The sequence below is a fragment of the Sipha flava genome, unplaced genomic scaffold (assembly GCF_003268045.1).
Source record: "Sipha flava isolate LNK unplaced genomic scaffold, YSA_version1 46_pilon_pilon, whole genome shotgun sequence".
NCBI classification, from domain to species: domain Eukaryota; kingdom Metazoa; phylum Arthropoda; class Insecta; order Hemiptera; family Aphididae; genus Sipha; species Sipha flava.
Window position 1 is genome coordinate 276869 of NW_020273250.1, and position 26448 is coordinate 303316.

General features: G+C 26.5%; 4 protein-coding genes and 1 pseudogene across 4 annotated transcripts; 3 read left to right on the forward strand and 2 right to left on the reverse strand.

Moving 5' to 3' along the window:
* Positions 1 to 4762: 4762 nt before the first annotated feature.
* Positions 4763 to 6567, reverse strand: LOC112689709 (annotated as a pseudogene).
* A 110-nt stretch (positions 6568 to 6677) lies between these two features.
* LOC112689710 (52 kDa repressor of the inhibitor of the protein kinase-like) lies at positions 6678 to 7075 on the forward strand. Its single transcript, XM_025563544.1, has 2 exons — positions 6678 to 6693; positions 6783 to 7075. The coding sequence occupies exons 1-2, from the start codon at positions 6678 to 6680 to the stop codon at positions 7073 to 7075; spliced, it is 309 nt and encodes a 102-aa protein (XP_025419329.1).
* Positions 7076 to 8421: 1346 nt separating this feature from the next.
* On the forward strand, positions 8422 to 10740 carry LOC112689758 (ATP synthase mitochondrial F1 complex assembly factor 2). Its single transcript, XM_025563597.1, has 7 exons — positions 8422 to 8672; positions 8816 to 8941; positions 9573 to 9757; positions 9823 to 9933; positions 9993 to 10173; positions 10248 to 10363; positions 10441 to 10740. Exons 2-7 carry the CDS (start codon positions 8833 to 8835, stop codon positions 10606 to 10608), a joined length of 870 nt encoding a protein of 289 aa, XP_025419382.1. The 5' UTR covers positions 8422 to 8672; positions 8816 to 8832; the 3' UTR covers positions 10609 to 10740.
* A 955-nt stretch (positions 10741 to 11695) lies between these two features.
* Positions 11696 to 16384, reverse strand: LOC112689779 (CCR4-NOT transcription complex subunit 9). The gene is made up of 5 exons (XM_025563631.1): positions 15567 to 16384; positions 13393 to 13708; positions 12538 to 12732; positions 12366 to 12457; positions 11696 to 12029 (listed from the first exon to the last, which is right to left on the reverse strand). The coding sequence occupies exons 1-5, from the start codon at positions 15695 to 15697 to the stop codon at positions 11852 to 11854; spliced, it is 912 nt and encodes a 303-aa protein (XP_025419416.1). The 5' UTR covers positions 15698 to 16384; the 3' UTR covers positions 11696 to 11851.
* Positions 16385 to 16537: 153 nt separating this feature from the next.
* On the forward strand, positions 16538 to 19869 carry LOC112689778 (transcription termination factor, mitochondrial). Its single transcript, XM_025563630.1, has 6 exons — positions 16538 to 17109; positions 17263 to 17441; positions 18538 to 18634; positions 18842 to 18992; positions 19053 to 19299; positions 19377 to 19869. The coding sequence occupies exons 1-6, from the start codon at positions 16884 to 16886 to the stop codon at positions 19515 to 19517; spliced, it is 1041 nt and encodes a 346-aa protein (XP_025419415.1). The 5' UTR covers positions 16538 to 16883; the 3' UTR covers positions 19518 to 19869.
* The last annotated feature ends 6579 nt before the right edge of the window (positions 19870 to 26448 follow it).

Here is a 26448-nt window from a genome sequence, read left to right on the forward strand (position 1 = left end):
GACGGTGGTCCTATTTTTATCTGCAGCGCTGATAACAATGATGGAAATTTCAGATCGTTAGATTTAAGCTGAGGCCACACAGCACGCTACGCGTGCTATGTTCGCGATATTCGTTATACGGATTAAAAATAGTTTTCTATCTTGAAGACGTAAATGGCCACACAAAATAGTGTACGCTACGTTTTATTCTTAACTACGTGGGGACGCATCGAATGATTGATTTGTGGCTATATTTTTGAGCGATGTGTCGCGACGTTACAGGTTTCGACAGGCATATTCATTGCACGTGTCGATATCGGAAATTGAATGCAACGTGTCCTGTGATATACGAGCGACGAGCAGTCAATCATTCATTTTTTCACACATTCACGTTATTTTGGCAGTTTTAACTTTTAAGTGAAACTCATCTTAAGATTAAGTTAAAGATTTTTTGAAAAATAAATAAAAAAATATATTATATTTTATTAATTTTCGTGAGTGCTACGTTATGTCTTCGAATTAATGTTACTAAAGCAGCTAATAAAGGAAGTACACAGGTATACTTGTCTCTGGAAGAAAAATCTGGACGAATATCGAAACTAGAACATGCATAATAATGCCTGGGTTAACATTTCAGAAGAATTGAAAAAGCCAGTTAGATAATATGTATTTTACAATACATTTATTAAAATAATAATCATTTATTATTAGGTATTCAAATGTAAAATATTAATATTTATATTATTTATATATTATAGTAGAATATTATTAATATAATATAGTAATTTAATAATAATAATAGTAATTAACAGGGCTCGTAAGTTCATGCACTAAAAAACGCATAAATAGGCATGCAATTTGATCAAATATGCATTAAAAACTATGCACGGAAAAACACGATTAAGAATTTTTTAAAATAATAAGAATTATCTATTTATATTTTTTCTTCGGTTACATTTTATTAAAATTATAATTAATGAACACACGTTGTGACGAAAATAGATAGATTGCAATGGACACGTCAATAAGTAGAGAGTGGTAGTGGTGCGCAGTGACATTGTTTTCGTGGTACTTACTTTTAACTTATAAAATTTAATGCCAATAAAAAATAAAAATATTAATAAAATTCTATGATTTTATAAACAAGTTCGGAAAAGTATATAAGAATGAATTCAAACATTTATTGATCTAATTTTTTTTTTTTAACTTCCACGAAAACGATTTCACTGAATTTACATAAAATAATATGCGCTAATATCCCAAAAAAAAATCAACTATATGCCAAATATGCCAATATACACAAAACATGCAAAAACATGCTCTATTAAACTTTAGATTTTTATTACTATTGTTATGAAACGGATTTTTATCTCAATTAGCATATTTTCCAATGTAACAAAGAACATGCAAATGCATGAACTTACGATTTTTAGGGGGCTAGCAATTTTTTTTTTTTTTTTGAGGGAAAGAGGTCATTAACATTTTCCTAAATGTATCCATTGGTGGGTGGGTGTCAGAATGAAATGTTTCACACCTTTATTTTGGCGATCCGGTGCCACTGATCTTACACTTACTGTAGTATTATTATTTTTTTTTTTCACAGAACTTACACTGACGAAAGTGACCTTGACAAAATAATATCATTCATTGGAAACAAAAATCAAGTGAAAAAACAGCCAGGAGAACTAGATTTTTTTCTTTGTCAATACGTGTGAGAGTGCAAAACGACTTCCTCGACGTTTTCAACTGCGAATTAAGCAAGAAATTATGAGGGCAATTATAAATGCAGAAACTGAGTTCTTGGATCATCCATCTGCTACTCCAACATCCTCTATCATCAGTACTGAAAAACCTGATTGTAGCACGTTGGTTAGGTTAGACACACCTTCACCGGTCAGTCGAATATTAATACCTGCTCCTAGTCAAACATTGTTTCATCCGTCAACTTCAAGTCAAGTACAAAAAGTACAACAAATCTGATGTATGAAAACGCAAAATCTTGTGATGACTCACAACAACAAAGAGACTATTTAATTTAACTGATCAATGATTATGCTCAAGTATTATAGTAATTATTACCATAAACTCAATAAAGTACTAATAAATTATAATTATGAGGCTACATATTATAATTAAAAAGTATTATTATTTTAAAAAGTGTTTAATGATTTACCTTAAACAAACGGCTAATATTTTCTCGGCTGTAACACTTTCCCTGAGATTTAATTCCTTTTTAATAATTGATAAAAATTAATTAAATTATTTCATATTTATACGAAAATATTCTTTAAATTTTAATTCATCTCTTCGTAGTTGTTTTAAAAGATGATGTAATTTACCAAAATTTTTACGTTCCATGTTTACTTCATAGACTCATTTGTTTTTTTTGTTTATTATGATTATTTAACGAAAATAATAATAAAGCTTCATCATCACTATAGTAATACTATCACTTTCCTAAGGCAATGTACCTATCAACATCTTGAACATAACTGACCATTGTTCAGTGTGAGTAGCAGGGCCTGATTTATCAATTCGTGGGCCCCGTACAATTTACAATTTTGAGCCCCAAATTGTCCACCTCTATTTTCTTCAATGCTAAAATAAAAATGTACGCATAATATATTTTTTAATTAATGCTGTATATAATTAGTATATGAGTAGTTGGATCATAAAATAAAATTGTATTGTTAAAAATATGATTATTATGTTTAGTATTTATTCAAGTAAAACAACTAACACATAAAAAAACACTTTTTTTTTAAATTAGTATTTTTATTAGATATTACACATTTATCAATTTAAATATTTTACGTTTAATGCAGTGCTTCCCAAACTTTTTCGACTCACGGCGCCTTTTTTGATTTAAAGTTTTTTCAGGGCGCCCTTCTCTAAGTCATAGCATGACTAATCATAAGGAAAATGTTAGACCCGATAGTATTTCATGACGGCGCGGCGACTTTATACAGACATCGCGGCGCACCGAGGCGCCGCGGTGCACACTTTGGGAACCTATGGTTTAATGTTTTAAATCTAATTTTATTTCAGTTTTCACAAACATTTCCTTGCTTTCTGCTTTGAAAAGTGGTCAATAACAACTTAAAAATTCAGGTTTGCTGTGATATCACTTTAAATAAATAATATTCCCAGGGCATCTATATTTTCTTAACTCAATGTAGATGGTAATCTATTTTTAATGAAGAAAATTATCGTTCACTGGAATAATTTGTAACAGGCATTGTAAGAAATATTTGAAGACACGATTCCACATTTTGAAATGCATGTGATATTTGCATATCTTTAATGAATATAAGTTGGGCAACGGGATTTCTTGATATTTGATGAGAATAAATTAAACTATGAAATTGAAACCATTCATCTGCAAAATTATCAGGATCCAAATCTAGTTAATTTGTAAACATTGATTGTACATTTTTTATTTGGTTGTTAATATCACTTCCATCAGGATTTTTATTGAATAAAAATCCAAATTTTTCTTCTACTTCAATATAAGCCATTTTTCGTTTATTCAATTCAGATATAAATTTGTCACAAAAAACATAATGAATATCACTCATAATTTTCGCTCTTGGATCTAATTGTCTTTCTTCAGAATCAGTATCATCTAATTGTCTACTTTTTGGCGTCTTTTTTTTCTTAAACTCTGATATTCAATATTCTTATTTAAAAGTTCTATAGAATTGCTTTCATAATCATCAAAGTGTTCGCGAACATACTTTATGAAATCTATTAACGAGTTGTATAAGGGTACTATTGAAAATAAATTTTCTGTTGAACTCTGAAGATTTTTTGATGTTATATTTATTCGTTGTAATCAGTGTTGGGACTTATCTAGATAAATTATCTAGATACATTTTTCATCATTTTTTATCTTATTTAGATAAATAACGTTAATTTATCTAATTACTTATCTAAGATAAAATATATATAATATATGAATAAAAATTTAATTTTGAACAATATTATTAATAGGTAATAATAATATTATTTGTGAGTTATTACTTCGTGATGAAGAAATGGAAAACGAGTTACTTATGAACTTAATTCCAAAAAAAAAAAAGAAAACCATTTAAAAATTTGTTTTCCACGAAGAACTCTGAAGGATTCTTTAAAAATTTGATTGGTGGACATCTTATTAACGACGATGAAAAATTTCGGGAATTTTTTCGTCCAAATCGTCAACAGTTTAATTTAATTTTTTCTTTGATTCAAGAAGAAATATCAAAGAACCCGACATCACGTGTACTTGAGCCAATATCTCTAGAGGAAAAACAAGCACTGACTTTGAGGCAAAATTTGATATTGTTTTTTCTAATAGAATTATAATAAATTAGACATACAATACAATACATTAATTATTTTTATGAAAAAATTATACAAAAAAAATTGTAATTAATTTAATTAAGAGTAAATATTATTTTTGTTATTTTCATAAGTATACCAGTTATTTCAGTTATTTCTAACTAACTGTCGAACGCTCCGTTTATACTTATCGTGTGAATATACATATTTTAATATGAGTATATAATTTTAAATGGTAAAACGCAGCGTTTCCGAAACACGAAAACGCAGCATACGAAACGCTATGTGTGTAACCAGCTTTATAGTAGTAATAAAACTTCTTGGAAATAACAACGAAATATATTTTAATTTAAACCAGTCTTTTGGTTAATTTATTGTTTCTAAATAAAACCAACAAACAAAATTGAATAAAAATAAGTGCATTTTAAAATATAACAAAAGTAAATAAAAAATAATCGGTATAAAAATTAACTTATTATAAGCAACAACTATTTAAAATTAAAAAAATTTCAAAGGTTAAGCATTAGACTCGTCTCCATAATTGAACGGCAAAAACCCTTGTGACGATATTGAGGTACTGTATGAATTGGCTAGGGAACTCAATTGACATTGGTACATATTGTTATAATCTGGCGGTATTTGATAAGGTAGTTTTTGATGAGTTAAATATTTGTCATATATTTCAGTGATCAACGTAAGTGTCTTAAGTTTGGCTTCTTTAATCGCTTGCGGTGGCATTTTTTTAACTGTCATTGCAACACTTTTAAAAAATATATCAATATCATCCTCTTTACACAGGTTTTTCATGCTTGTAGCCAACAGTTTATTTTGTTCTTGAATGCTAAGTATGGAATCCTTTGATCGTTTGGACAAAATAACAGAAATCTTATCTTCTTTTGACCGAATATGTTTTCCTGCATATGAATGTGATGGCGAATCGGACATACTATTTTCTGTTTGTTCTTTTTCGTTTTGTTTGTTTTTTTGGTCTTTAGTTTCAATTTCGTCTATATTAGAGTAAAAGCATTTGACGTATAAGCATCAGTTATGCCCATATTTGTAATAGTACTAAAATCAAAATAATTCAAAAATATTAACTATAGTGATATTATACTAAATTTATACAAAAATATAAATAAATATATTTAAAAAAGGTTAATACTCGTATAATAATAACAATATATTATTAAATGTGTAAAATTAATTAATTTTTTTGATTTATATTAGGATGTGTCTTGGCACACCTCGTAGATCCACCTATGTAATTTCTGATATACATAAACTATTATGAATCAACTTTATAATACAATATAACTTATAAGTATGGGCATACCTTCTTTCGTATTCAACGGTATCCAAAAATGATAAATTCATTGTACATCAATTTTTATTATATGGAGCAGCTGATCCTGTCGGAAGTTTCTTTTTCTGTTTCAAGTGCATGTCCCGAATATTCTTCCAGCACTTTTTACAGTCATCGCCTATACAATAGGTGGGATGAGGACAAAGAATAAATAATAAATATTAAAATAAAGTTTGTACGAGTATGAAAGTTAGTACTATAAATTATAAATAATTAAGAATTATATTTTCAATTTGTACTTGATCTTCCTACTTCATCGGATATATTTTTCCAAATAGAATCTCTAAGGGCCGGTTTCACCAACAAGAGTTAAAGTGCAAGTTACCAATAACACGAGGTTAACTCAAAAAATAATTTTACGACCTAGCGTTAAGGGGTAACATCAAGTTATCGAAAATCTTAACTCCCAGATTTTAGCTCCTAATATTTTTGAGTGTTAAGAGATAACTCTTAGTTCAAACAACAATATTAAAACGTATTATCACGTGTTATCACTGTTAACATATTTTTTGCTTTCAAGAATAATTATTGTGTGTCGTATTTGAATATTTCGTTTTTGCGTACAATTTTTCTGTCTGTGAAGATACTATTATAATGTATCGTAGAATATTATTTGATGACGAGAGTGAGAGCGATGACGACGACATCATTATTGCGATGCAACGAAGACCGCGAATCTTTTACGAAAGGGTCAATTACTTAGAATTATATGATGATAATTATTATATAATATCATCATTATTATCTCTGTAATCTTTATGGTTACTATCGCAAATACATTTGTTATTTTGTACGAGATTAATTAAAGCATCGTCCTCTGTCGAGGAAAATGAAAATTTTAACATATTAACGCCGGGCGTCACGACGTACCTTAAGGATTATTACAGAATATCTTTATTCATTCCATTTAAAAATTTTGATTTTTTAAATCAATTAAATGATCGATTTTTATCTCATAGATTTATAACTGAAAATGTTAACGTTATTTTACCATCATCCAATATTATACAATATGAAGAAAAAATTAAGTAGCTAGTTGAAATGTGTTGAGGCGATTTAGATTGCAGTGTGTTAGCAGCTGTGAGTGAAATTAAAATTTGGCAACAAAAATTTATAGGAACTAAAGATTTACCAAAAAATGCCATCGATGCTCTTCAAAAATGTAACACATCAATTTTCCCTTCTACTTTCAAACTTTTGCAAATTTTAACAACTCTCCCAGTTACAACTGCTAACATTGAACGATCTTTTTCAACATTAATAAGATTGAAAACATATTTACGAAACACCACATGTGAAAATAGGTTGAATGGTTTGGCAATGATGAATATACACAGTGATATAATGATAAACCCTGATGATGTCCTAAATAAATTAGCGACCAAAACAAGAAAACTACGGTTGATGTAAATTTTAATGTAATTAAAATATTGTTTGACTTTAAATGCTTTAAATAAAGTACAAGAAAATTTAAAATAATATGTTTTATGTATACCTACCTATTGTATAGACCTAAATCGTAACCCCCCCCCCTTCCATTGAAAAACCTTTGGTTACGCCACCAGTAGCGTGTTGAACTAATTTTTGGTGAAGAGCAAAAATGTATATACCAAAAGGTACCCTTTTTTCATCCTAACGGGATTTCCACCACAACAAAACATTTACAATTTAAAAAATATACGTATATTAGACTGATTTGTATAATCAGATGAACTTACTTAATTATCAAGTAAATTTATTACACTCATTAATTATCTTGTATCTTGATTTGTGCAGTGTATGTGAATTTTGAATAATGTTGTTAACATTGGTATTGCACAGTGGCGTATTTGGGGGGGGGGGCGATGGGGCAATCGCCCCCCCCATGCATTTTTAGACCAAGACAATTTTTATATAAGTAATGAGTATTTTACTAAGAAACAAAAATTATGATTTATTTTATAGTATTACTACATTTGAAAACGTTTCAAATTTTACACTAATTTAAATAACACAAAACGCTAAATTTTTCATAACGTTATAATTGTCAATAACGGTAAACGGAACATTTTTTAAACGTTTAAATTTGTATAACGTTTAAACGCTTAAATTGAATAACGTTTAAATCATTTATAGCGTTAAACGCTCAATAGCTTATAACGTTTATATGTCCCATAACGATAAATAATATACCGATATTATTTTGATTGAAGACCCAGTCCATACTTAGTGAAAAATTAGATAAAACACAAGCGAAATTTTCAAAACACAGATAGATGTTAAAAAAGAACTACACAAAAGACCATTCTAAGTGGATCTAGCATTAAATTAAAAAAAAAAAAAAACCACAAATATTAAGAATTCACCTGATATAAATATTATCAAAAATTTTACTTGTACATTTTGAGCCTGAATTAAAGAAAAAATTTGAGTCGACCTCCCTAGAAGTAAGTCTAAATACGCCCCTGGTATTGCAATTAGTTAGCACAAATTGTTTCTAGTGTAACGGATCATATACACTACATTTGTGCGCCAAATATTTATTAGCATTTAAAACATTTAATATAATGTTATGATGTATCTATTGTTATACTTATAGTTAAGTATTTTTTGGCAGGGGAACCACCACCTACCAAACATTTCGAAGGAGCAATTGCTCCAAAATAATATCATCACCACGCCACTGTACGCCACTGTGTACGATGTACAGTAACATCAAGACTAGTATTTCACAAAATATAAAGTGGTGCGCTTATCTTTGAGATGTGTAAACAAAGAGCGTTCGAATCGCTCTGTGTGTAATCGCTCGTGCTCTCCGCCGACTGTTTTGCGGTCGCCGTTTCGTTACATTATCATTTTTCTCGCTGCGATAACGCGTATTATGATACGGAAACGATAAGTGTGCTGTTTATAATAAACAAGCGTGAAGCGAACACTAAATGCAGGATATGTAGAATACGATAGGTCTTAATTAGTTGAAACCGTTTTTTCCCAAACTAGTGCCGAAAAAACTAACAGTTATAAGAAGGTACTTGGTTTTAATGAAATCACTTGACAGCTATGAAACGTAAAATTGTTATACGTTGACGATTGATAAATTATTGATGTTCATTTTACTACAGATCGTATTGAAAAATTATTGTAAATTAAACCGCTGTTTAAATGTTTCAGAATTGGCAAACGGTAAAATGTTTCAGATAGTTGCTTCTATAGCAAAAAATAAACTTCAGAGAAATTTTAAATTACCCAATATTACAACAATTACTTGGTTTCAGCCCAGAAGATTTTATGCTATTAGTAAGTTATTAATTTACTATAAATTATTAATTTGTGTTTTATCAACTGTGATCTATGTTTCGTACTGTGATTGGGTGTCTTGGAGATATTTTTAATTATTTCCTGTGAGCCACTACTGACAGATTTTATATTATGCCGCAATATATATGATTAATTATTCAAATTTAAACAAAATTTGGCACTCATGCACTTTTGTCGATTATTATTTCTCTTTTAATGAAAACTAGTAGCTTTTATGTGTTATGAATTTCAATATTATGTGGTACGTTTGAGTGACAAATAATTTGTAAATTTATTAAATTAATTAATTTTGCGAAAATGTGAAGTTATAACTTATAACTAAAGGACATATTGTATCCTGACACTCGTTAAGCCTGGACTCTGGTTTGATTATTAAAATGATTGATTCTTTTGAAAAATCTAAATTTTATTTTATATTTAATAATAGCTTAGTATAAATTGGGATAAATTTATAATTATAAATAGTGATTTATCTAAAAATCTAAATGTTCTGTATTAAAAATTAATGATTATTATATTTTATTAGGGTAATGACATTTTAGAATATACTCTATTTTCTTAATATTTACTCACAAATTTAATAAAATACTAACAATACTTTGTTTTTTAGATAAGTTTTATAAGACTACAAATATAATTGAAAACAGTGATTCTTATGGAGTACTTCTTGACAACAGTAAATTGAAAACACCTTTAGGCAAAGAACTTGTAATAAATAGTAAAGCGCTAGCTCTTGCAGTTGCTGAAGAATGGGGGATGCAGAAAGAAAATATTCAATTAGATCCAATGCACCTGGTATATTATGATAATGTTTTATACAAATACATAAATAAATATAATATGTTTTTTTTTATTTTTAGACAAAGTTATGTTTTATGGCAGTAGATAATCCCAGTGATCTTTCAGAACATGAAGTAGTGCAACAAATATTATCTTACTTAGAGACTGATACAGTATTTTTCATCTCTGATGTAACATTAATTTAATTTTTAAAAATTATTTCAGAATAATTCTTAAATTATTTATATAGACAGATGAAGAACTAGAAAAAATGTTGACAGAAAAATGGTTGCCATTAATTGACAAATTTAATGGATATTTTGAAATTAATTTAAAACCATCCAAAGGAATTTATGTTAAAAGTTTTGATGCAATTACCAAATCATTGATTGAGAAGTACTTATTATCACTTGGATTCCCTGCACTTCATGGTTTGTTCAACACAATGTTATATTTAAATTAGATATTCTAAACTATAACGAAATATATTTAATATGAACATTAGGTGTTTTATATGCTGTCGAAACTTTGAAATCCATAGTATTAGCTATATGTTGCTTACATCAAGATATTTCTGTAAAAGATGCTGTTCTGTTATCTAAAATGGAAGAAGAATATCAGGTAATTATTTTTTTTATTTGTGTTACAATGTGTATAACAAGTTTTTTGCAAATATATTGTATTATATCAAATTTTAGTGTATGAAATGGGGACGCGTGGATTGGATTAAAGATTATATGGACAATGATTCTGTAATCAGATTGTCAGCTGCTATGTTATTTATTTATTATTCACTCAATCCAAAACATAAACCATTAGCTAAAAAGGATAGTCATCCTCAAATACAACAGTCGTTAAAACAATAAAGCCTGTGCTAATAATTTATTGAAAAATTATAAATACTCTTAGAACAAGTTTTTTGTCTGATTGTATAGTAAACAATTGAGTTATTTTAATAAATAGTAACTTAGTTTTTAGTTAACCTTATCATACAACAATGTTGTTTATCTTTATAATTTCAACTAATACTTATTTTAAAATGTAAGAATTATTATATTATTACATTCTAATTCAATGTACAATATTGAAACAATAAACTTATATAAAATAATTGCTACTATGCATTAAAAATTCACAAACATAAAAAGGTTAAATTTAAATAGTTTTGAGCAGTTTTTATAGAGAAATAAAACAACTCAAATAATATATGGAACTAAAATGATTAGTTGTTTGTATAAAACTATTAAAGTAGGGTGGCTATAGTTATAAAAAGTTATAGTGACGGTATAAGTATATATTTAAACTATCGATACTTTTATTTTTAAAACGTCAATATTTATTAAATCCAACTTCCTATAACTTATTAAATTATACCTGTTTAGATAATTTAAAATTATTTTAACAAAATATTTTATTTTTGTTAACTTAATTAACAAATAATTTAAAAACATGGAAACAATTAAAAAAAGAACACGATTTTATTGTTTGTAAAAATAATTATTAAGGATGTATCGATGCTCCTATATAAATTTAATAACTGTAATGATATTTTAAAATATAGATATGAATCATGTGTGACAATTGACATAGTAAAAAGTCTTGTATTTCATCAAAGATGTACATATTAAATTATTATGAACTATCCAAGACCATAATTTAAATTAAACTCATTACTTTCATTTTCAGTTCTAAAATAAAAAACCGATAGAAAATATCCTATATTTCAATGGTAGCAATATTAGCCAATATTAATATTGGTTATCAAAATTAGCACATATTGATAATTAAATCAATTATTATACCGATAGTATGTATATTCTTCTTCATATAATCTTAAATTTGTAAAATTATTGCTATAAGAACAATGGTATTGTTGTGATATTTGTATAACACTAATTGTAACAGAGGTAACTTATATTTCTGTTTAAGAATAAAAATAAAAAAAAAAACAAGTCAGACTTAAGTTACTTTATTATTATTATAGAATCCCCTTCCCTTCCATGTTACAAAAAAGTTGTGAGATAAGTACATAGTCATTTGTAACTAATAAACATCAAATTGATATGATAATCAAACGAGCCATGGTTTTCATTTGATTGATGTACACAATTATGGCTTGACAAGTGATGGAACACCAGGAGATACATCAATAGGCATAACGGATTCCAAGTTATTCTTCAATAATAACAACCAAGCAGCAATGGTCTGGTCACGAGCAAGGCAATCCGAAAAAGTAGACATATCTTTTAATTGGTCAGGTAAACACTGCCTGAGGGCTTCACGAGCTCTGTACATAAAAAAAATAAAGTTTATGTATAAAATCAAACAACTATATACATTTTAGATCAAAAATAAAGTTCAATATTTCAATAGTTTCAAGAAAAACAAAATTTAAATGCTTGTAAATGGTTTATTAAAAAAAAAATTAAAAATTGAAATGTTATTGATACAACTTATAATTTAAAATTTGAATTTTGAAAAACGTATAAGTATGCATACAATTTTTTTTTTAATATATTAAAATAATAGTAAATTTTTAAGTACTCTAATAGTTTTATACCCAAATGTATTTAATTTGTTTTTACTTTTTTATGATAAAAATTAATCAAAAATATTCAAATACCTTGAATTTTCTGATAAGCGCACATAACATCCCACTACATGTCTTAATAGTCTAGTAGATGGTTCTCTCTCAAGTGCCAACACCATTTTTCCCTAAAAATTAATTTAGTGATGAATTAATGAAAAAATTATAATAAGAATATTGTTGTGGGTTTTGTATTAAATATTCTTACAAGAATCAAAGCAACATGAGAAAAACGATCATAAGTTTGACAAATATAGCTTAAACCATTATCATCCATAAGTATTTTTTGTAATATGAAAGTTGATAGTGTTTTGGTTAACTCAAAACCAGTTTCCATAATACGTAAACATAGTGGAATAATTTCAGTCGTTAAAAGGAAAGTTATGACTTCTTGTTCTTCAGTCTGAAAAAATAACAAATACAATTTCACTAAAATAATTGATGGTCAATACCATAAGTTTTTAAATACCAAAAAAATATAGATTTTATTTTAGTTTAATATATTTATTAAGTATTTTAATTTTTAAATATATTTTCAACAAATAGGAAATAAAATGGTATACTATTAATTTGGGTGTTGCAATGGTAATTTAAATTTTTTTTTAACAACTATAAAATTAATTTCATTCAATAACTGAAGGTAGATTTAAATCTACTCTACCATATCTTACAAAAAAAATATAGAGCTTTTAATTTATAGTCAAAAAAGGACAACTTTAAATAATATTTGTTTATTAAGATTTTAAACTTTTTTTAACTTATTTATAATTTTTATTTTAGAATCAAAATGTATAATGGAATTGTAAAGGTAAAAGAAATCATAAAGAAAATACTATTAATATGATTAAAATCTTCAATTAAATGTTTTTAAAATAAATGTATGACTATATTATAATTGTAATCTTGTTAAACACATTTAGAAAAAAAAATAATACTCCAAGATAGTAGAGTGGCATGCTAAAAAGGAAACTATTTACCCATTTTTAAATAATATATTATATTTCTGGGCACTATTAAGTTTATTATTTATAATTTTTTTTACTTAAAATATTTTAGTACTCACCTTTACTAAAGCACCAATAACTCCAAGGCTTGTAAGTCTAAGATGTTCAAAATTACGACATTTGTTGGCATTGTGTAGAAATGGATACATGTAAAGAGGTATCTGCGCCTTAAGGAACTGTGAACGTGTATCTGGATGAGCACCTACACACTGTAGAAGTGCAAGAGCATTGCAAAGACGAGTCACTTGTTGTAGTGACATAGTTGGAGGGTTAACATACTGATAAGTAGACACAATTTCAAACAATAAGGCTGCTATAGTGCCAGTTGTATGCCAAAGCAAAGGGCCAAGATCATGAATAATGTCACGTCTTGAGCTGAAAAAAATGAAAAAATAATTTATTTAATATTGGTTTTACTAGTTACTTCTTAAATACATTTAATTGAGATATAAAAATAGTTTGGAAATTAAAACTTGAACATTATAAGTTCAAAATTAAAAATAAAAATATGTTACTTCTTGCTTAAGAGTGTTAACATATTACTTATTTGATATATTTTTTTATTTCTTCATATAAGTAATCTATTTTTTTAATCTGTGGCAACTCTCTGGTCATTGGAGTAAATATATATTTTTATCGGTTGGTCATTAAGTTTAAGGTTAAAAAAACACGAATCATAAGTAGGATCATGAACTTTTGTTAAAAATCCAGATGATCATCTATGGAAGTTAGCAACCTAGCAATGTAACAAATCACATCATGCAATTGGTTAGATATTTTTATTTTTACTTAAAAGTGTAAATTGAATAGTATAAAAACAAATAACATTACCATTATAATTTATCTTATAAAGCAGATTAAGTAAATAATGTAATTTTTTAAATAAATAGTACCTATACCTACAAACAATATGATTAAAATACTGACAAAAAAAAAAAAAAATGATGTAGTATTTAAATTTTTTAGTACAAATTTTTAAATAATAGAACACTATTGATATTTAAAATAAATTAATATTAGGTTTATTCTAATATATAACTATTCTATTCTATCTTTTTATTTAAATGACTAGATTACAATATAGAGAGATTACGAAAGAAAAATTGTAATAATATCAAAATGGAATGATAATAAACCAGTACTTTTTCTTATTATTGTACAAATTACAATTACAAGTTACAATTATTGTACAAAATTTATATTAAGATTTTTATAATTATTATACACTATTACTCATAGTACAGACAAAATTTAATTTTTAATTATATTATTACTATTTTATAAATATTTTACTTAAAATATTATTTACTTATTATAACATGTTGTAGAAAAGTGACATTTTGAAGTGCACAAAATGTTATTTTTAAAGCAAATACACTTTTTATTTTGATACTTGGACTTACAAACACATTTTAAATATTCTTGTCCAATTCTTGTGAATCGAATTTTTATTAACTCATTATATTGTTCATCAGATAATAAACTAGTATTAGCACATTTATGATAAACAATAAGTAAAGTCGTTAATAATAGGATATGCCCAATTTTGTTTGTTTTCTTCATATTGCCTACTCCACGATTGGTATTATACATAATACCTAGGAAAAGTTTTTATTATGTATATTTCCGAGTGATTTTTGGTATTTTATATAATGCTTAGGCATTTTGCAAAATACCAGAGTATCCATATTGCCGGTAACATATACATAAATTCATTTGTAAGTTATTAATTCATATCTTGAACTTTTTATTTTAATTTAAATAGATAAATTATGAAATGTAGTTACTTATAATAAGTTTTTATAAACATGAGAATAAGCACTTATGCCATTAAATATTTTAAATTTTATAAACAATATAATTTATTAACATTGGAACAATATTTAAAAGTGAATATTTAGTTGCTACCTGTTACTGTAACAAACATTTCATCAGTAAAAATGAATTTTAAGTTTTTAAATAAACTATACTTATAATATATTTAGTAACAGATATTAGTTTCAACTTTTTGGTTTTAACAGTTAATATAATTTTCAACTAAAGGAAATTAGTGCTAAGAATTACAGTGTATCAATATAACCTAAAAACAATAATATACAAGAAAACAATGTTTTTATTTTTCATAATAGTTTAAGAAAAATAAAACATTCTGAAATTGGAAAAAAGCAACTATTACAACACTAGTATTTTATTAAATAAACTTAATTGTTGGCAGACAAATCATTAGTGTTACCTGAGTTCTGAAAGTGCGTTTTCTCTGGTCTCGGTATTGCACAGATCAACGATCCACTGGATCACCTTCTCACGATCATGTGCTGCTTGAGTAAGTTGTTGGGGCATCTGCACTGGATCCATTTTAAACATTGGGATGGCTTATATTTAAAATTTATTCTTTCACAAAAAGATTAAAAGCATAAGCCAAGAGACAAAATGTGGATGCAATACAAAGGAAATTATTATTTATTTCAAACAATGAGAGTATAATTTCTAAGACTTCAACGAATATTATAGGAAACGTTAAGTGATTTTTAAGACGATGATGATGACGATAATAAGTACTGGTAAGGAAATTGTACAAAATTAAGTATGTTGACGCGAAAATGTGTTGGTATGACAAACGAAGTAGGTAGAATAATAATAATAATAATAATAGTAATAGTTAAAAAAACCGTTAATATATGACAGTTGTAAAAAATGAATAGTCCGACCAGCGGAAATTGTTCTTTAAGCGTACGAAGCGTTTATTAAACAAAAACAATCTGAGTGGATGGCAAATGTTACAACTGCTATCATCACCATGGAGACATTAAGCGATGATTGACAACGGGAAAGAGAGAGGTGATAACGGGACGATAATAGTTTGTACGTGGTTGTAGAAAAACAAATACCAATCATGGACAAACAACGGTGTGCGATCGCACTGGACGGCGGCACATATCTGCATCCCACGAAAATAAAACGAAAAACATGAAAATATTAAATAAAAACGCAATTGGTTCCCAGAATGCGGAACAACTGATCAATTACTATCAAACGGCAAGTGACCGAGGACGGCGTGTGATGGCGACTTCACCAGCGATGAGTGGGAGGGCAGGGGGAATTTCGATTTGCTCAGATTTTATATTTATTCGTCAGCTATTTTTTTTCCAGTCGATTATTTTCTTCATCCCTTTTTTCCCTATCGTTTTTGAATTTGCTTTCCGGCATGTATTAATTATTATTGTTGCCGCCGATCGAAATTATCGTTCGTCGGCCATGGTTATAACCACTTTTGTCGATAAACGACACGGTCACCTCGATAATTGAGCGCCAACACAGTTATAAATCGTAAACATTAAATAGCACATACTGATAACACGATCGCTTCAACATTTTCTTATCTATTAATTATTGTCATTTTTCCACTTAGTTGGTTTCTACGATTTTCGCTACGACCCACTGTATTCACAATTACACCGATTTGTTACTATAATGTCTTACGTTTTTTCAATAGGTCGTTCAATTGGCGTATAACTTTATAATTATAAATGTTATTCATTAATCAACAAGCATGTTAGCTTTAAACTTTTTTAAATTGTTGAAACGAACAAATTCTGTTCGGTCAAAGAATCAAATAATCACAAAGATTAATGGAAAACAAGATTTTTCTAGTCACATGGTCAACTTCGAGGCCAAAAATGAATCAGTTTATGATAAAATATATAACGAATGTATTAAAAATGGACTTTCTGCTAAAACAATTTATAAAAATGAATGGATTTTTAAATTAAAAATCAGTAAGTAGAATACTTAAAAAATTACATATTTTAATTAAGTAGACTGTCTATTTAAAATGCGGTTTATAAGAAAGAAATTGTTTGAATTTTTAAAAATAACAATATAACAACCTCCATATATTTTTTTAATAGTTTTATTTGTATTATTATTAGATTATTTAAGAAGTGGTTTTTTGCTACTGACAAAATGGAACCCTAAACAAATGGATGATTTATTTGTTCTACTTCAATTACCTCTAAAAAAACTTGCATATATTACCAGAAGAACTATAATAGAATCAACAATTGTACCACATGGAAATAGAGTTTATTATTTTGCAGAAAATTTCGAGGTTTGAATAAATGTTATCAGTGTTACTCATCAAAAAAATGCCCTTTCAAAAAATGCATTTATGAACTAAAAACTCTAAAAAATGCCCTAAAAATATCAAAAAGTGCATCATTTATTTAATAAATTCAAATTATTATTAAAAAAATGAGTAAAAAATGAAATTTTATTTACATTACATTAAAAAAATAAAAATAAAATAAAATAAAAAATTGAACCAAAAATTAAATTATATATTTGAATTGCACTGTACGATTAGTATTTCTTTTAAGTTTTGGAATATGAATGATCGGTGGTTGTCTGCCAATAAGTTTTTATATACTGAAAATGACTTCTCAACATCAACTGAAGTTAGTCATAATATGAGAAATAGGTCAAAAATGTCTTAAAATATAAAAATATACATTAAAAACGTAAAAAAATGCAAAAAATGTCCCGAAAATAGTTTTTGAGTAGAACACGACGGTGTAACTGAAACAAATTTGTAGCTTGGAAAGCATCGCATAAGATATCCCAAAAAAAAAGATGCAAATCCGAGCCCTAATCATAATCAATATAAGTGTATCTATTATGTTGCTGTAAATATTAAATGTTTTAATAATGAGTTTACGAATATTAGTTATTCTTAAATATTTCATTAGATATATATATATATAATATTATAAATTACCATTCAAAATTACTGAAGTTCAAAATAATTCTGTTAAAATAAAGTAAATAAATGTTAGTATAGTTTTTAAATTTATAGTTAATGTTTTAATTTTTAATTTGATTGCAATTTGTTTGTGATAATAAAATTACTCAATAATTTACTCAATATCATATTTACAGTATAAATTTACATAATATATGATACTATGAATTTAAAATATAAGATATAAAGTACAGGGTATAGAGCCAAATTGAAAAATAAAGTTTACATTTATATTATTTTTAAAAATGTTATTTTATTTATTTTTTATATATTATATGATTTTATTATAAAATAATAATTGTTTTCAAGAATTTTTTTTTTTTAAATATATTTAATTATTAATTGTATAATGTCTTATTTATATTTTAATAATATTTAATTACTTAAAATTAACTTTTATTTACAGAAAGAACCCGAAGAAGTTTGTTACCATATGATTCATTACAAATTTTTATTTTCACGAAATTTTTTAACTTTACACCAAATCTATCAAACTTTAATTGGTAAATTTTTTTAAGTAAATAAGTTTAGTTGTTCTTGCAGATTTAATAAAAACTAATACATTCTTGTTAACTATCTGTAGGTTAAAGATAAATTAAGAAACATAATATATAGTAGTCACTATTTCAAAAGAAACACTGAATTGTAGAAATTATTTAATTGTCCATGATTAATATTGTTATAATGAAATATTACGTTTTTTGTTTAAGAAAATAATGTTAATAAGAATGATATTTGGAGAGACACTTGGATATTTATGTATAGTATTGAACAAATCAATCGTAGAATTTCACTTATTAAAACAGCAAATATTGGAATTAAACCATGGATGTTAAGATGTAAACCTGAAGTGTTTCAAAGGTAAAAGAAAAATTGATTTTTCAAATATAGTAGTTATAAACTTTAGTGCATTGTTTATAGAACTATAATGATACAACAAGAAAATAGAGTTGTTCTTAACACAGATTCAACAGCTCAATACTTAGCCAAACGATTAAAAGTATCAGAGAAAACTATACGTTATATTAATTCAAAATATCCCTCAATATTGAGAGTCAGTCCAACTAAACTAAAAGAAATATTAGATTTTTTGCTCAAAGAAGGATATAGACCTGCACATATAATGAGTACTCCACGTGTATTTACTCATAGTATTTCTACATTACAGGTATGTTATTCAATAATTGTAAAATTATTACTTGCATCTATGATTTAATTGACTTTATATGTATATTTAATTTATAGGAACGACTGACTGAATTGAGAGATCTTGGCTGTGAACCTAATCTAACTGCTTTATGCAAAAATAAAACAACTTATCAAGAATTAGTAGATAAATTAATCTTGAAAAATTCTAAATCGTTTAATAATTCTGAAATGTTGTAATATTTTTCTAAATATTTTGATGTAATGAATTTGTAATTATGTTAAATATATATTTTATTTTAGAATAATGAATTATACTTGAGTGGAATAATGTAACCAAATTTATTGAAAAATAAAAATGTTTGCCATGTAATTTAAAAACATATTGCATAAGCATAGGCGGTACTACAGGGGGGGGGCAAGGTAGGTGGCTGCCCCCCTGCGAGTTCTTACTCTCCCTATACATTTCAAATATTGGTTGGTAACCCCTCATATTACATGCTTATTTAGAGTCTGCATGGTTGTAAGTAATAATATTATTACCGTGGGAATCAATCATGTAAATATGCTGATAAGTTTTTTTGCGTCAACATTTTCAATATTATTATAATTTATTTTTATCATTGACAAATTATGAACCAATATTATTACTTTATTATAATCTGTATCACAAACGTTTTGTATGATTTTATATTTTAATTTGAAGTGTGTATTTTATTTAGTATTCTTGAGTTTTTTGGATAATAAAAATTATGAACATAAACCAAAGTAAAAAAATAAAAACTTTATACGAATTTTTCATACAAGAACCATCATAGGCGGCTCTACAAGGTGTACAGGGGTGCCTTGGCACACCCTTATGTGAATAATGCGAATAAAAAAAATTGAATATTTACAATTGAGAATATATGTGCATACACATTAATTAAATTTTAGTTTTTTGTAAGTAATATTGCAAGTGTTCAGACTAAGTCTAAAATAATAATTATGTGTACATTATACCAATTTTACATCATTAATGAAGCCTTTATTTTTAGAATTTAAATCATAATATAGTCTATACATAAGTATTTATAGCCTCCCCTTTATATTTTGAAAAAAATGACAGGGCACACTCAAATGTATCACTCTGGGTCCGCCTATGAGAACCATCACAGGTAAATTATGGTAAGTTATTATTTCAAAATTTTATAAGATAAAATAATATAAATGTAGATATTTGTAAGTGTATTATTCATTTTACAAAATAATTTCATTTGAAATAAGTTAAAACAGTTATCAATAAAATATTTTTTTTATAGTATTGCAGGTCTAAAGATTTAGACAAAATAATGTTAATATTTTACTTAAAGTATTTCCTGTCCCCCCCTACCAAGAGGGTCTAGTACCGCCTATGTGCATAAGAAATTTATCATATAGTTTTTATCATTTTGTAGGAATATATACATAATTGAATCATGTAATTTTGTTAAGTGTATATTTTACGATCCTCCTCTATAGTAAAATAATCATTTGTACTTTTGCAAAGTCCACAATAGGTTCATAAAATTACAATATACAAACTTAATCCAAATATTTCTTTAACACACTAAATTTAGATTTGCTAAGATTGATCATCAAAAAATGTCACTAACTACATTTATTTACTCATCGATTACCAGAGTTACCCACCATTATTTTTTAATCAATCGTGATCATAATATTATAATTAACCATATTATTGGGGTGAATCAATTGTTTTACTTTACTTACATTGTGTTGAAACTGGAAGTGGATTTACTATCAAGCATAGCACATGCTTATAGCGGAAAATTTGCCGAATAAACAACCTTACTTATACTTTTTTTTTTAATTTTGATTACCTGGTCATTTTCGGTGGTGAAAGTTAAATTAAAAACATAAAAAACATGTTAAACATGTTAACATGTTAATGATAACAAAAATACATTTTTCTATGCAAACATAATTTTTATAAATTAGTCACTGGTTCACTCCGTCTGTTTATATATAATGTAAGTATATTTTAAACAAATTAAATGTGTTTATCAGTAATATATAAACATAAAATAGGAGATCCTTGCGCATTACATATTTGATACAGTATAAATAAAAGTAAAAATATAATCGTGTGAGATAATTGAACATATCTTTGCACTACATAGGGAGGTACGCATTTAAAGTTCATGCAGATTCGATAAACGATTATTGTAATGTGTACGTAGATACTTTCATGTGTCATAGGTGGATAATCCACCGTGGATTTGATTTTTTATCCAGGAGAGGGGGCAATATTGTTTGATATATAAAAAGTAAATATATATGTAGGTAGTATGCAATTGTTAATTCTGAGCTAGTTGTGATATTTTTTGATAAATTTGATATTAATTAAATTTATGATTTATAAATTATTATTATTAAATGATATATTTCATATAAATCAATATCCTGTTTGTTTTTAAGTATTATTAAGTTTGTTTCTAATTACTTTCTGATAAATTAATTTCATTTTCTGTATGCTTTTATTATAGTTTCATGTTGTTTCAATAAATAAAAAAAAATTAAATAAATTGTTAAAAGTAGTTTTTTGAACGTAAATTAGCTGTTAAACCAAAAGATATTTTTTTTAAGATTTTTATTTTTTGACTTTATGATTTTCATTAATTTGATTGCAAAACCTCAATTTAAAAGTAATACTAACCACTTTCTTAGAGAATTTGATTACTATTCATTATAAATTAATTAATCAACAATATGACGGTCAAAATGTCTAGGGAACAAGACTATGCCTCCTAAACGATGTGGCTGATATGGGTTATGAAGCTTATGGTAACAAATATGAGATATGTATGTGACTGTAACCATCAAATAAAATCTAACATTAACTATAAAAATTATATGAAAATATTCATATAAAAATTCAACTAAAAAGCATATATTTTTCTATTAAAGTTACCTGATTCAAATATTAAATCGTTTATTGAGTAAGTGAATGTGCAACACTCGAAGGTTTATAAATTTATAATTGTTTTTTCTTCTAGTTCAAATCATTCTCACAGTGTTTAAATTTTTCTTTTTCCATTGTATACTTTTGTATAAACTATTTATATATTTTATATAAAAGTATACAATATATATATTTATATATTTACTTATATTTACTTTATACATTTTTTTGACCCGAGACTAACAGTTGTCAAGTTATCTATATATTTATCGGTGTACATTTTTTAGTTATTTTTCGCCTATGTAATGATGCAAAAATTATCTTTGATTATTTTTTGTGCATGGAAGTTTAAGTATTTGTTTTTATTTGAAAATGTTGTTACTAAATTATTGGGAATTTTCTGGAACAATACTGTTGATTTATTTTTCTTTATTATGCACTTGAATACACTCTTACTTATTTATGTACTATAGATATACCTAGTTAGAATAATATTATTTGATTAGTGTAACTATTGTAAACGTTTGCATTCAAATTAATAAAAACGATTAGAAACAACAACAATTTATTGTTGAAAGCCGATTTTTATCAAGCAAACGATTACAATAAAGTAGGTGCTATAAATTTAAACAAAATAATGATATATCCGAACCAATTTTCTTAAATCGATAATAGGTATAATCAAGGCCGTCATCCAGAGGGGAAAACAACGGGACCATTTTTCCCTAGGCCCCAATCTAGGAAAATTTAAAGGGGACCAACTAAAAGTCAAGATTAGAAATATTCGGCGATACTTATTAGAGATATAAATATTAATATAATATTTCTAAACTATTTTCCTTTATAACATTTTAATAAATTTAATAAAATAAAATAAACTCAAATTTATATTTTAGTATACAAGCTAGGTACATTTTCTAATGTCTAAATAGCTATAAATGTAATTTATTATTGTTATTGCTAGAGTGTGAAGAATTATATAATTTTATCTAAATTGACGTAAAAATTCGTTATTGCAAGTATTGACGAGAAAACATCTAAGTTCTTATTTTCTATGGCTGTTAATAATTATCTAGGAATAAATTTAATTTTTATCAAATATGGTAACTGGTAATATACTGTTAAGAAGTTATTAAAAATATAATACACTGTATCGATGCATTTAAACGACTTTGAAAGCACGGTGTGTATTTTTTGTGGTGATTTAGGGGCCCCAAATTAATTTTCTCCAGGCTCTAAAATTTTTATGATGACTTTAGGTATACCTAACCTAAATTCTTAATAAATTATCCAAATCGTGATTTACTCAATCTAGTTTACTGTTATGTTATTGTTATTAATATTTATCTATTTTCTATTTATTAATTAAGTAATGATTGATAAGAAAATGTATTACCTACTTTAAGGTTTGAAATTTGCTTTTATTTATTTTATCTTTATCGTTATGATTTGTGTTATTCATAGATTCCAGTCCCGGTTTAACATTCGAAAAAGTTTTTTTATAGCTTACTTAAAAATAAAAATGTATATAATAAATCAAGAATAATAATTAAATCTTATTATTGTATATTCAAAAATTACATGATTTTTGATTTATATTTTACTTATTTTTATTTATACTTTAATGTTTGTATTAAAATCGTATTGTTAAGTATAGTTCTGATCACAGACATTATCTACTTTATTTTTGCTCTTGTAGCATTTATCGATAACTTTTAATTGTGTAAGTACTTTTTACTTTACATTTATGGTTAGGATTTCTTACATAATGTTGATGTATCATGTTTGCATAGGCGTTTCCACGGGGGCGGCAGAGTATGCACTTGCACCCCCTGAGAGATGAAGCGTGATGAATGGTCTGCCTTTGTTGTTTGTTCGTGTATTGCTAATCACACACACGTCTGAATTATATTTTACTATAAAACATATTATTTCATTAATTTTTAATTCATTTTAATATCTTTGGTTTTTTTTTTTTTTTTTTTTTTTAAAATGTTCAGTATATTTAATGTAAAGAAAAAGCTTGACAATAAAACATTACCACCAACTAGAGACAACGAAGACTATGCAGTGGATGATCCAAATCCAATAAATAGTAAAATTAAAATCAATAATTCGATAATACCTGATGATCTTAACAATATTCAACCTGGGCATTCTGAAATTGCATTAAATGACTCATTTCTGTTAAACTTAGGGAACCTGGAAACAGGACCAACTCAAATTAAACTACCTATAAAAACAAAAATATAAACGTAAATACTGGAGGTTGACAAAAAACATATATGTTTTTAAAACATCGAGGTTTATGTTTGATACATCGATGTTTCACTATTTATGTTTAGTCTTTGATATATCGAAGAAAACATCGATATTCTATGGATGTTTTGAAATTTTTATATTAGTTTTTCCTTAAAATTATTTGTGTTACAATTTTGTATTGCACCAAAATTTGTCTGTAGTCACAAATGTTTGTATGTTTATTCAGTGCATTTTTTAAACGTGTTAACTAGGTGACACAAATATCGCCCAGTAACAATGTTATGTCGCTTAGTTGATGGTGTTTTAAAAAATTGGACCAAACACAATTAACTGTTGAAAGAAGATATTTTATTAATTATTTAAAAAAAAAAAAAACTTAGTTTAATAACTGAAAATGAATTGTTTTTTTTTTTTATGTATTGTAAAATAAAATGCCAAGTAAAGAATGAGACACCTATAAATTGTTTTTTCTAAGAAATGTTCTCTTTCGCTTTAATTCAAACTAAAGATAAGGAGTTTTTGGAATAAATTTTTCTAGTCCTATAATATAGCCTCCACAAATAATACCAAGCTACGCCCATGTCTGCCCAGATGAAATATCTCGTCGGATACATTAAAAAAGCATAATGGATATATTTAAAAGGTCTTTTAGAAAAAGTCCTAGAATTATTTTAATTTTTATCGTATAATCCGTGAATATACTCATTTAATGAAAGACCGGTTAAAATTTACTCAGAGAAACTTATTGAGTTAGTAAGAATTATTATTGTTAGGGTTGCATCCCAGGTGCGGATCCAGGAATATTTTTTTGAGCGGGCCCATAAACTTAACCACAAAAGAAAATACAATAAAATTATGATTTTATTTAATGAATCTCTCATTTTCGAATATTCTAGCCATTCGTATTTTGAATACCATGAAATATTAAATGATCTCTGTTTTCCGCCCATGTTTCGTCTTGAAAACGTAAACGTAATGTTGGGTTGATTTGGCCCTTTTTCAACGTTTTGACTAATATCAAAAATATTGTTTTGAACATCGCGATCAATGACACCTATTGAAGTAGAAGATTTACGAATTTTTTTGGAAGTAACAGATTCAATAACAGATTGATCCGATTGTAAAAGGGGAACAAGAAAATGTTTCATGGCCTATAAAAAAAGTATTTATAAATAAAATAAAACAGGATTTTAGAATCTCAGATATGATAATATTACGAGTACACGTGTGTCATTTAACAATATTTGCTGGTCGGGTAGGGTTCAGTTCTACGTACACTTATTATATCTTATCGGGGTTCCATTAGCGTTCGAACGACGACAATCGATATTTAGATAAAATCACGTTAATCACACGGACAATTACATGTTATTAATAATAACTTATTATAAAAGGTAGATATATTGCTGTTTTGTTACTTACCATGCACGATTAATACGTTTTATATGATATATTTGATAAAATCAATTTTAATGCCAATATTCAAAATTAAAATTATTGTTTTTGAAAATTTTGGGTGGGCTCGGGCCCACCCAGCCCACCCTCTGGATCCGCGCCTGTTGCATCCTCTACGAAAAAAGTCTGGATACGCCTATGCATGTTAGTTAATATTTTCTGTAATACACGAAAGTAAACATAAAATATAACAACTTTTCAGACTTTGTAATAAGTATGTACATACACGTTTTATATTGATAATTGAGTTATTTATCACAGAAAACTTAGAAAAACGGTAAATAAAGGTTCTATTTCTAGCAAGAAATTTATTTTTGTTCAATTACAGTTAACTAGTCAAAATGAGTAAGTCCTAGTATGTTTAAATAATGAAAGAATTCATAACTTAATTTCTTTGGTTAGTTTTTTATTCTCTATGAAAAAGAATCCCACAGATCCCAAGCTATTAAATTTTTCAAACAATGTACAAAATTAAATAAAAAAGGTTCAACAAATATTATTAGGTATTAG

What these genes read in the sequence shown, in the direction of transcription:
- LOC112689758 (XM_025563597.1), top strand. Translation starts at nt 8,833, where the DNA reads ATGTTTCAGATAGTTGCTTCTATAGCAAAAAATAAACTTCAGAGAAAT. An exon ending in CAGAAGATTTTATGCTATTA is followed by an intron (nt 8,942 to 9,572) that starts GTAAGTTATTAA and finishes TTTGTTTTTTAG; the next exon opens with ATAAGTTTTATAAGACTACA. An exon ending in CAGTATTTTTCATCTCTGAT is followed by an intron (nt 9,934 to 9,992) that starts GTAACATTAATT and finishes TTATTTATATAG; the next exon opens with ACAGATGAAGAACTAGAAAA.
- LOC112689779 (XM_025563631.1), bottom strand. Translation starts at nt 15,697, where the DNA reads ATGTTTAAAATGGATCCAGTGCAGATGCCCCAACAACTTACTCAAGCA. An exon ending in CTCATGTTGCTTTGATTCTT is followed by an intron (nt 12,458 to 12,537) that starts GTAAGAATATTT and finishes ATTAATTTTTAG; the next exon opens with GGAAAAATGGTGTTGGCACT. An exon ending in CGCTTATCAGAAAATTCAAG is followed by an intron (nt 12,030 to 12,365) that starts GTATTTGAATAT and finishes TTTTATGTACAG; the next exon opens with AGCTCGTGAAGCCCTCAGGC.
- LOC112689778 (XM_025563630.1), top strand. Translation starts at nt 16,884, where the DNA reads ATGTTAGCTTTAAACTTTTTTAAATTGTTGAAACGAACAAATTCTGTT. An exon ending in GATTTTTAAATTAAAAATCA is followed by an intron (nt 17,110 to 17,262) that starts GTAAGTAGAATA and finishes TATTATTATTAG; the next exon opens with ATTATTTAAGAAGTGGTTTT. An exon ending in AAACCTGAAGTGTTTCAAAG is followed by an intron (nt 18,993 to 19,052) that starts GTAAAAGAAAAA and finishes CATTGTTTATAG; the next exon opens with AACTATAATGATACAACAAG.